The sequence below is a fragment of the Raphanus sativus genome, chromosome 4 (assembly GCF_000801105.2).
Source record: "Raphanus sativus cultivar WK10039 chromosome 4, ASM80110v3, whole genome shotgun sequence".
In the NCBI taxonomy this organism is placed as follows: Eukaryota; Viridiplantae; Streptophyta; class Magnoliopsida; order Brassicales; family Brassicaceae; genus Raphanus; species Raphanus sativus.
In genome coordinates, this window is record NC_079514.1 from 5,176,607 (window position 1) to 5,187,539 (window position 10,933).

At 36.6% G+C, this 10,933-nt stretch overlaps 3 protein-coding genes across 3 annotated transcripts; all 3 read right to left on the reverse strand.

Moving 5' to 3' along the window:
- Nucleotides 1–215: 215 nt before the first annotated feature.
- Nucleotides 216–2,917, reverse strand: LOC108831316 (calcium-dependent protein kinase 3). Its single transcript, XM_057009514.1, has 8 exons — nucleotides 2,462–2,917; nucleotides 1,718–2,148; nucleotides 1,485–1,637; nucleotides 1,289–1,404; nucleotides 1,034–1,201; nucleotides 832–959; nucleotides 646–745; nucleotides 216–536 (listed from the first exon to the last, which is right to left on the reverse strand). The coding sequence occupies exons 1-8, from the start codon at nucleotides 2,872–2,874 to the stop codon at nucleotides 447–449; spliced, it is 1,599 nt and encodes a 532-aa protein (XP_056865494.1). The 5' UTR covers nucleotides 2,875–2,917; the 3' UTR covers nucleotides 216–446.
- Nucleotides 2,918–3,189: 272 nt separating this feature from the next.
- Nucleotides 3,190–5,272, reverse strand: LOC108831321 (4-hydroxybenzoate polyprenyltransferase, mitochondrial-like). Its single transcript, XM_018604878.2, has 8 exons — nucleotides 4,875–5,272; nucleotides 4,652–4,787; nucleotides 4,447–4,568; nucleotides 4,298–4,367; nucleotides 4,050–4,199; nucleotides 3,840–3,975; nucleotides 3,656–3,752; nucleotides 3,190–3,559 (listed from the first exon to the last, which is right to left on the reverse strand). Exons 1-8 carry the CDS (start codon nucleotides 5,255–5,257, stop codon nucleotides 3,490–3,492), a joined length of 1,164 nt encoding a protein of 387 aa, XP_018460380.1. The 5' UTR covers nucleotides 5,258–5,272; the 3' UTR covers nucleotides 3,190–3,489.
- A 1,671-nt stretch (nucleotides 5,273–6,943) lies between these two features.
- Nucleotides 6,944–7,815, reverse strand: LOC108831319 (MLP-like protein 328). The gene is made up of 2 exons (XM_018604876.2): nucleotides 7,592–7,815; nucleotides 6,944–7,439 (listed from the first exon to the last, which is right to left on the reverse strand). Exons 1-2 carry the CDS (start codon nucleotides 7,776–7,778, stop codon nucleotides 7,171–7,173), a joined length of 456 nt encoding a protein of 151 aa, XP_018460378.1. The 5' UTR covers nucleotides 7,779–7,815; the 3' UTR covers nucleotides 6,944–7,170.
- Nucleotides 7,816–10,933: the final 3,118 nt, after the last annotated feature.

Sequence of the window (10,933 nt, forward strand, 5' to 3'; positions counted from 1 at the left end):
AGGGCGTGGGTTCAAATCCCACTTCTGACAATTCCTTTCTTGTTTTTATATCTTAATTTTTTAGTCAATCATTTGTGTTTTTACTTATGGTATGATCACTGATTTTGCAACCAAATGCTCGCCGTCCTTCTTACACTTATTTGTTTTTTTATATTTAACATTGGTGAACAGCTCTAAGGATAAATCAAACTGCAAGTATAATTTCCCATGAGACAAACCTGCAAATGGCTTTTTTTATAATCCAATAATGTGGGGATAAAAGAAGATCTTGCAAAATGGGGGAAATAAACAACATTATTGTAACAAAACCAACAAAGCTAAGTTACAGTAAAGAGGGAAGAAGCAAAGCAAACAAAAGATACATCAAAAGATCTCTCGTCAGAGAGAAACATATTGAGAAAGAGACTTGTTGTGGTTATTATCACCGTCTCCAACGTTCATTCGTTTTACATGTTGACTCTGCGTCGGTTAGTCACCAGTTCTGGATTTCCCTTCTTCATCATCGCTACGAACTCTTCGTAGTTTATTTTCCCGTCCTGTGAGATTTTCCATTTTACACAAGAGAAATGGTGTTTTAACAAGACTTATAATATATAAATGAGAAACCAAACATAAAAATAGTAATGTGTGTATATAACAACGTACACGATCGGTGTCAACTTCAGCAATGATCTCTTTGATGGATTTGTCATCACCCATGTTGTATTTCTTCATGGCCTGCTCTAGTTCTTCCATTGTTATGTAACTAAAAATAACACAAAATCAAAAGTGTGAGAGACTTTGTAACTTGTTACTAAAGAGAGATAGACTAATGTTTTGTTTTTTGATTACCCGCTGTTATCCTTGTCGAAGTACTGGAAAGCAGTGTACAAGTGATCCTCACGTTCGATTCTGTTCATATGCATTGTCGCTGATATAAACTCCAAGTAGTCAATCGATCCATCTCCATCCATATCAGCCTATACCAAAAAAATAATAACAATAAAGCCTTTTGGTTGATGCGAGGGGGAGAGAAAACAACCAAAAGACTTACTGCTTCCATCAACTGTTTGATTTCAGCCTCAGAGATCTTATTGCCAAGCTTTGGGAGACCGGTTCTCAACTCCTCCAAGGTGACTATTCCGTTTTTATCGACGTCTAGAGCTTTGAACATCTCTTTCAGACCAATGATTTCTTCTTCAGATAGGTTCTCTGCTATGACCTGAAACAGTAGAGAGAGATTGGCTTTAATAAAAAAAAAAAGAAGGCTAATGGCAATTGGTTTCACTTAGTGTTCTTTGTTTATTACCTTCAGTGCCATCTTCTTTAGTTTGTTCATCGCTCTGAACTGTTTCATCCTGGACAACACAGCATTGTCAAGCGGTTTGTCTGACGCCTCTCCGTCTTCTTTAATCCACGGATGGTCTGCGTTTCGAATTTAAAAAAAAAAGTGCTAAGTAACAGTGTTTAATAATCAAAACATGTTTTACCAAATGTTTCCTTACTTAGCACTTCACTAGCTGTAAGCCGGTCTTTAGGGTCATACTTCAACATTTTCCTCACAAGATCTTTGGCACCACTAGACACAGACGGCCACGGATCAGCTGAAAAATCAAGCTCTCCTTTTAGAATAGCATCAAAGATCCCTGTCTCATTTTCTGCACAACAGAACAAAGAATAGTAACTAACCACATTCATGGTCCAGTATTTTAAACCGTGATCAAGACATTAGTAGTACCTCCCCAAAAAGGTGGGACACCGCTGATAAGGATATAAAGAATCACACCAGCACTCCAGATATCAGCCTCTGGTCCATAGTTCCGTTTCAAAACCTCCGGAGCAACATAGTACGCGCTTCCAACAAGATCCTTAAACTTATCTCCCGGTTTAAAGAAGACGGATAGACCAAAGTCCGTAGCTTTCAACGGAGAGCTCTCGTCTTTGCTCAAAAAGAGAAAGTTCTCAGGCTTCAAATCACGGTGCATCACACCCATAGAGTGACAGCTATGCACAACCATCACCATCTGCCTACACAAATCCGCAGCTGCTCTCTCCGAGTAATGCCCTTTCGCTATGATCCTATCGAAAAGCTCCCCTCCTTCGCACAGCTCCATTACCAGATTCACCGAGTGTCTGTCCTCGTAAGCTCCCTTCAAGTCCACTATGTTCCTACACCAAACTCAAAACACACACTAATCTTAACATATATATATATATATTAGTGTTGTTCGTTTGGCAAAGGCAGCTTTTTACGGCTGCGGTTGCGGCTGCATCTACATCATGTTCACTAAAAGCTAATTTTTATTAGCGTTCAAAATTGATTGACGCTAGATGCAGCGTTCTGTTGCGGTTCTGCGGCAACAGAATAGCTGCATCTGCCAAACAAACAAGAATATAGCCGCAGCCGTAGATAACTGCGTCAGCCAAACGAACAGCACTATTCTTATTAGACTCATTACTATTTTTGGGATCTTGACTTTACCGGTGACCACTGAGATGGTGCATAATCTGGACTTCACGGCGGACATCTTCGATGTCGTCGCGGTGGACGAGGCGGCGCGTGGGGATGGACTTGCAGGCGAAGAGTTTTTTGGTCTCTTTGTGAGTGACGAGGTAAGTGACTCCGAACTGGCCACGGCCTAGCTCGCGACCGAACTCGTACGTTCCCCTGACGTTCTCCATCGGTCGTCCTAAGATCCGGCCGTTCTGCTGAGGGGATGCGGCGGAGCGGGATCCGCCGCCGGTTGAGGAAGATCCGACGGGTGTGGAACCGGAGCCGGAAGATCCGCGGCGTTCTCCGGATGGTTGGACATGGTGGACGACGTTGCCGGAGGAGGAAGAGGAGGACGGTGGTGGCGAACCGGAGGATTTGGACTTGCTGTGTCTGTGTCCCATTGTAGAACGAACGAACTTTCTCTCTGAGTCAATAAAGTCAACTGAGAGATAAAAAGATCTGAAGGTCATTTTATGTCCGAAGATGGAACACGGGAGGATGGAGATTACGTGGCGTTTTTTTACTGGCGTATAGCTGGAGCAATTAAACCGCGTATTTTTGGAAAAAACAAAAGATATTATAAAACGACTAGTGTAATTGTTTTTCCAAATAAACTATAAACCAATGAATGAATGAGAAAAGTGTGAGATATTTATATTTATGTATTATCCTTAAATGAGACGACCAATTCAATCTTTTGCATTTTGAGATTGAAATTAAAATTAAAATAAAAATTACTACTGGGATTTAATCACTGTAGTTTACAAATAATTGATACTGTTACGTGTGTTAACTATTTATAAAAGCCAAAAGAAAAAGCCTCTGTGTTGGCTAGAAGGTTTTACTTGGTCAACAATATGAACAAAGACGTGAAATCCCAAAATAACAGTCCTTATTAACAGAAGAGAAGATTCAAAAGTTTCAGCTTATATATGACAATAGCTTTTTCGGATCCTGAAGGAACAGCTTTACTCTGTGTACTCTCAGAACAGCTTCATCAAGAGAGAGAAAGATCTCTATTGAAAAGTTCTTCCAAGTACAACTCCGCTAAATATAATAGCACCAAACCACTTGTTCGACACAAATCTATGCAAAAAACATCACAAAACCAGATAAGTGTTTTAGCTTTTTCTTTCCCCGAGGCAAATCACATATTAAGCATTCATCGAAACTGTTACATACTTTCTACTGCAGTCAGCGCCAGATGATAAGTCAGCTGTCCCTATTTGCCATCCTAACTGTCCCAATGCAGCCACCAGTGATGCGTAGTATTGCCACCCTTCACCATTAGATCAATAAACCAAAAGTAAAATAAAAGACTGTAAGATAGAATTGGTTTATCACAAAAGAAGCTTTTAATGAGTACCAAGATCTGCACTCAGTCCAGAAAGTACAAGCAACCCCATGGATGCTGTGCCAAATCCAGTGAGCCAAAGCTTTGTATTCTCACCGAACCTAAGAGCCGTCGATTTCACACCAACCTTCACATCATCATCTTTGTCCTGAAGAATAGCTACTTTGTTACTATTCATAATCTCTATGAAAGTTAAAAGTTAAGAACAAAGTTGAAGAAGACCTGATGTGCATAAATAGTATCATAAACAAGAGTCCAGCAGATTCCTGAGAGATAAAGAGGGAGAACAACAGCTGGCTCTACGCTTCCTTTAACTGCAGCCCATCCTAACAATGCTCCCCAGTTTATGGTCAACCCTAAAAATGCTTGAGGCTGCATGCAATAACAATCCAAGAATCTGTAATAAATAAAAATGTAAAACATCAAGAAGATAATATACTGACTAAAAATTTGAGAAGCTTTTAAATTACCCAAAATGTAAACCTCTTCATAAGTGGGTAGGAGAAAACAAGGAACAAAGAGGAAGCCCCTAACACACGGCTGCAGAAGAGATGAGCTCAAGTAACTCAATCACAAAAACCAAAGGGAAGGCTTTATAATCTTCAAAACAAAATTAAACCTGTAATTGTTAAGTTGGAGAAGAATCCCTAAGCCTAAAAGCAACTGTAACACTAGAAATTTAAGCCCTTGGAATGGTGTCAAAAGACCACTGGCTATAGGTCTTAATCTTGTACGATCAACCTGGATAGAAAAATTAATGCATTTAACATAACAAAAAAGATGTATAAGTTTGACATCACTTGTTAACAACAATTAAAACAGACCTTTGTATCAATGTCCTGATCAAGTAGATCATTAATAGTACAGCCAGCACCTCTAAGAAGTATTGCTCCGCAACCAAACAAACCCAGCATTTTAAAACTTGGAAGGCTCCCAGGATCAGCAGCCAACGCAATTGACCTAATACACAAGAATGAAGCTGAATCTCAAAAAAAAAAAAGTGAAATGTTTGTATTTCTAAGCTACAAGGGAAAGATAAAAACATACCACATACAAGGCCAAGCAAGCAACCAAGTACCAATAGGTTTATCCAAACGAGCAAGCTTAGCATAACCTCTAGCTCTTTCTGGTAAATACAAATCTATCCAAGAATCTTCTTCCTTAACACCACCAAAATCCCTCGTCTCCTTACGACCCCTCTCCAGAACCAAAGACGACGACCACATTCCGCCAACTAATATATTAGCTTGGTGGTCACGGTTATTCCATAGAGTATGCTTACACAAAGGGTTGATGTAATGTGTAACAGGTGTGGACAAGTATATATGTTGTTGAGGTTGGAATACAGAAAAGGAAGATCGAGTTGTTGTTGCCGAGACGGATGGTTTCAACAACCGTCGTGAAACACGGGACAGCACAAAAAACGCCATCTTAGAGAAGAAGAAAAGAAAAAAAAAGTTTTGCCTGCAAGAAAGATAAAAAAGACTTTTTAAGTGTTTCAAAACAAAGAACTAAACATGACAAACATTCTTACGGCAGAAAGTCCAGCTGGAGACTAAAACTAACTTATTTAAGACCCTAGAACGTTAGTGACGTTTCGGATCACTTCATGAGGTTCGTCAACGACGAATCTCTCAGAGCCTGATCTCGGTTGGTTCTAGATAATTTTAGTTCCTTGGACAAAAAGACAGAAACTAAATCGAACGCAACAGACTGGTCGGATTAGGAAGAAGATGGGAGTGGGAAGCTTACCGGCGGCCAAACAACGACGCCGGCGTGAAAGAGAAACTCTCTGAGGCTAGACTCTCCAGTTAACTTAGATGGATCATTAATGGGCCATGCATTATTCTCTTTTCCGGGCCGGAATGAAAAATGTTTTGTTGATCAGCCATGATGATGATGAAACACATTAGTGGGGTCTAATGTATATCAGTGAGTTGATCATTTGTATAACCCCCAGTTTTCCTTTTTTTCTTATTTTTTTCTTTTTTGGTTCTTTCTTGAAAAGGGCATTCATATTAAAAGACCCTAGTTTTTTTTTTTTTTTTTTTTTTGAAACACATCTTAATTAATACCATAGAAAGAGTTAGGTGGTGGCCATTAAGGCTTCACACTCTACAAGACCTTGCTTTGCTAGAGCATCTGCATCAGCATTCAAGTTTCTAGAAATCCAACCAAAGGCAATTACATCAAAAGACTCAGAATAATCGAAGATATCGGCCACGATGCCATAGATTTCTAATGGAACTTCACCACCACTGAGGGCTTTGACTAGTTGTAGCGAATCCGCCTCACACACCAGTCGCTTGTGCCCCAAGACTCGAGCCTCTTGGATTGCTTGGCGCATGACCATGGCTTCTGCTGTAAGCGCTGAAACCACCGAACTCCCTGTAGAAAAACTAGCAACAACAACATTATGTCTTTTGATGGTCCAACCAAAACCCGCTAATTGCGTTGGAGCTCTCCAAGCAGCGTCTGCTCTCAGGACGGAACAGTTCGGTGGGAATGGTTCTCTAAGGTACTTCTTTTGTTGTGGCTTAGCTTTCTTTTCTTGTGCCCTAGTTTTCTTTTTATAAATTGTAAATATCATTAGCATCTACTGAGCAAAGAAGGTACAAGAACATTACATAATGCAACTTGAGACCAAGATTGCTTGATAAAGCAAAATACTTGTACAAACCCCAAAAGGTTTTAAAGGCTTGTAGAAACTCATAAGACTAATCCAAGGATGTTACTAGCTTAATGCTACCCAAATTGAAGTGAAAACTAACTAAGCACAAAACCTATGTGGAATTGGAACAAAATGGATGATCTACTAGTTTAGATTGGTGGTTCTGCCACTGCCCTTTATGGTCGTCAACTCATAGTTTTTACAATCATTGCACGTTTAATATATACACGCATACGTGATTGCGACTTAATTATAAAAAAAAACTATGGAATGGTTACTATAAAATCAGTGTGCTTTCTCCTCCGAATATCATCTCGCTATAAGATTTTATTCAGTACGTTAAATTTACTCGTCCGATATAATTTAACAAAAAGAAATGGTAGTCCAAATTAACCAATACCACTATCACTAGATATGTGTTTTTTTTTTGGAACACATCATTAGATATGTGTATACTGCATGGGAAATTTAAAATTAACTGAAGGATCATTACAGAACTCGATACTTAGACCATCTTACAAGAACCAAACGATTTCATAGAAATGGAACTCCGCGTACAAGACCATACTTATTCTTTAATAATTATATTGAAAACACCTTAATAAGTAAATTGAGATAGTGATGACTTGATGGTGATGGTGATGGTGATGGGGATTGTGATGGTGATGGTGATTAAGCTTTGTGGACGTGCTCCTCCATGTCAGCAACCATGCTCTTGACGAGTTTCATGTAGCTGCTTGGTTCGGGGACTTCATCGTTGCGCTTCTCCCAGATCATAGTGATTTTGCCGACGCAACTATCTTCAGTCTTGGGAATAAATTGGACGACGATGTCACAAACCTTGAAATGCTCCATCACGTGACCTTCAAGTCCTCTAGCCGTCATTGTTTTATTCTCATCGTCTATCTCTCTCTTCTCCTTGTATACCTCCTGCTTTCCATCTTTATATGCATGGGTTCGTTAATTAAATTTGGCTCATATTCATATGCAATGACACACTTATAAGCTGGTGTATAATTAATCTTAGGTGTGTTCTATATATAAAATGTTAAATGCATTTTGAGAAAATTAGAAGGTATAAGTAAATAAATACCCAATGTGTAGTTCCAAATCTTGATACCCCCGTGAGAGTCCCATTCGCCTTCGTGAACAGTGACATTCTGAATGTGGTGGCCGATGGTATCAGGGAAGAGATGGTTCTCATTCTTCCACCTCTTGTAATGTTTCTCCGCCGTCCCTTTTAAAGGAACCTCCGTCACGTATGTTCCCGACGTTGCCATTTCTTTCTTGTTTTAAAGCTTTGCCTCTCTTTTTTTGTTTGGTTGATGAAAGAACTCTTGTCGTCGCCAAGGTTTATATAGTGAATGAGACGGTAAAAATATGGTTTCTACCGTTCTTTGATCAATCATTTGATAGGGCATGCTAGAATCTTCTGTTTCTTTTTTACTTTACAACCGATAATGTTCAATAAGCATTAACGAACTACATAAATGTTACTCCACTATTCAAGGGTAATAAAATTCTCGATCACATTATTAATGTGGGTAGTTGGCACAGAATCATTTAATAGATCATGCACATACACACATTTATCGTGTATGTTTTTCTCTGTTTTTCTTTGAGTAGCTTTCTTATTGACATCATTTTCAACTTACTATTTATTTGAATTATTACATCGATTAATGATTTTTTCCCACCTTATCTTGGCGAACCATAATAAAATTCCCCTTTCCGAACGATCTTGTACAACGAATTAATAGGCCTCGGTGCGCCGAATCAAAACCTTCTGGAGTGCTCATTCGTTACGTTTCACAATCGCTGTGCAGCTGTTTTGGATCACTCTCACTTCATCAACTGTTTAAGTAGACAAGTCACTTCTAATGGTATGGGCTCGCACCTTTCAAATGGCGCGTTCCTCAGCATCTTCTTAAAGTTGATAACTGACTGCGTTTGAATGCTTCGTTATTACAATACTTACAATATTTTATGGTAGTATTTTAGAGAACTCGAGATGGCTAAGCTCCAAATATTGGGAATGAGCGAAACAAACCGAAACAAACCAGTACCTCTCTTATATCCTCGTGAAAACACCAATGTATAGAGCTTTTTATTTTTCCTGTTTCGTAACTAGAAGACTTTAGGTCAAACCGTCCTCTTTTACAAATTTGTTTTTGAGCAATAGATATAACCGTTCGTAAAGAAAGCATCTAAAATAGCATAAACGACATGAAAGTGAGTACGTCTTTAAAACGTCCAAAATATAAAACACTTATCATTATATTGTATATATAGAGAGACGTATATATGAAAGTTTATTGGTAAGAGAGTTAATTACATGTATTTATTTTATTCGTCTTAATGAAAGTTTATTAGTTTCCAATCACTATCTGGTTGCATAATGATATGCACTATGTTGCCTTATTATAATTCAAAACCAAGAAGTGTGCATGTGTAATTTATATACAAAAAAGCATTACAAAGTTCATTTGTTAAAGCATATCATCAACCAATACTCTTTAATAGAATATAAAATAGTATATGATCAAATTTGATCCAATTCCTAGCATGGCGGTGCGTTAAATAGTTCGGATTGGGTTGTAACTTTTAGTTGCGCTCCATTGGGATTTGTAGTCTTTAAATTAGATATGCATGATTTTACGAGATCTAAATGATTGGCCATACCTAAAATATGTGTTTTGTTGACAGAAATAATTTTTTGGTCATATCAAATAAATTATTGGTCGTATCTTCTCTACGATTTTGGTTTGTCATCTACAATATATGTATGTTTATGTTTAGAAACGAATTACCAATCAAGTAGGGTGACCTAATTGTTGATAGATCAAAGCCAGTTACCAAAAAAAAAATGTTGATAGATTCACCATAAGCTCATTAGGATACTAAATTCGAGTTTTCAACTTGGTTTTGATCATGATTGACTGTTATGGATGATTTAGTTGATGAGAGTACCAACTCAATAATATATACTGGCATACTGCCAATGTTTAAGGAATCGTTAACAAATAACTAATCATCTTGTAGAGAAATAGCATTTAGACAAATTTACGTATTAATAATTTAATATCTACTTATTAGTTATTATATCTCATATTTATGATAGATATTGAATAAAATATTAGTTTAAGTTGGATGAAATACTTTAAAATAGATGTAAGAACATATAAACTTATGAATTTACAGTAAAAGTAAAATTTAAAAAAATTGGCACTTGATTATAGACAGATTGATGGCAACGAAGATATATTTAAACTGATCATAATTCGTTTTGATGTTACTTTAGATTAATTTTAACTAATTTAAACATGTTAAATTGATTTGAATCACTATAGAATCAATTTTTTATAAATTTGTTTCGCCTATGACAAATGTGTGATGGATACCTCTATACTTCTCAATTTTAAGCACTGATTCATTATGTTATTACAAACGTGATCTCTTTCTCTTTATGGCATCTCAATTGTCTTTGCTGGCTTTTAAGTTTTTCGGATGCTTGATTTCCTTGGAGAAATTGATACATACAATGCATATTTGTGCACACGATAAATAAAAAGGATTATGAAGACTCAAATTACCAATGGGCTTTAGAAACTATGTTTTCTTGGAATCGGAATTACACATACCTTTTTTGTTCAAAATATTACACATACCTTTTTCATGATTTTGTTCACTTATTCTCCATCTCTGCAAATCTAATGCATGTTGTGTTTCAAGGAATAGAAGTAATTTGAAAAGTACTTAAATATGTTTGTTTGTTAAGTTTTTTACCTGATTTTATTTTACAAATTATATGTTTTGAGTTATTTATAAGTTAAAGATATACTCTTAAGATGCTCAATTACACATAGCAGCCTTGTTTGATTTTTATTTATAAGTTACTAATTAAATTTAAACTATTGATATTATATAAATGAAATGTGTGAGCAAATATTCACCCAATGCTTTTATGATCAGCCATGGGGATATGTTCTTCATATCGCGATAAGATACGCGAAATAAACGTTTAATCAGTAAAACTTACTTATCCGATTTAACGCAACAAAAAACGGTCGTCCAAATTAATCAATACCACTAGGCAGTTGATATGCGAATATATGGAAAATAGTAAATTCATTAAAGATGAAGAACTTACATTATTCTTAAGTATCATTACATAGAACTCGATACTTAAACAATCTTACAAAACATGTCAAAAGAAAAAGCACCTTACAAAAACAAACGGTTTCATAGAAACTATGTGTTTTCCTGCACCATGTGCAGTAAAAGAATTTTAAAATACTTTTTAAAAGATAAATATAAATTATATTTATTTTTTATTAATATTATAAATTTTCTTTTTTCTTATCAATATTTTAATATAAATTTGATTTAACTGAACTTTAAAATTAAGATAAAATCAATTTTGTTTATTTTGAAT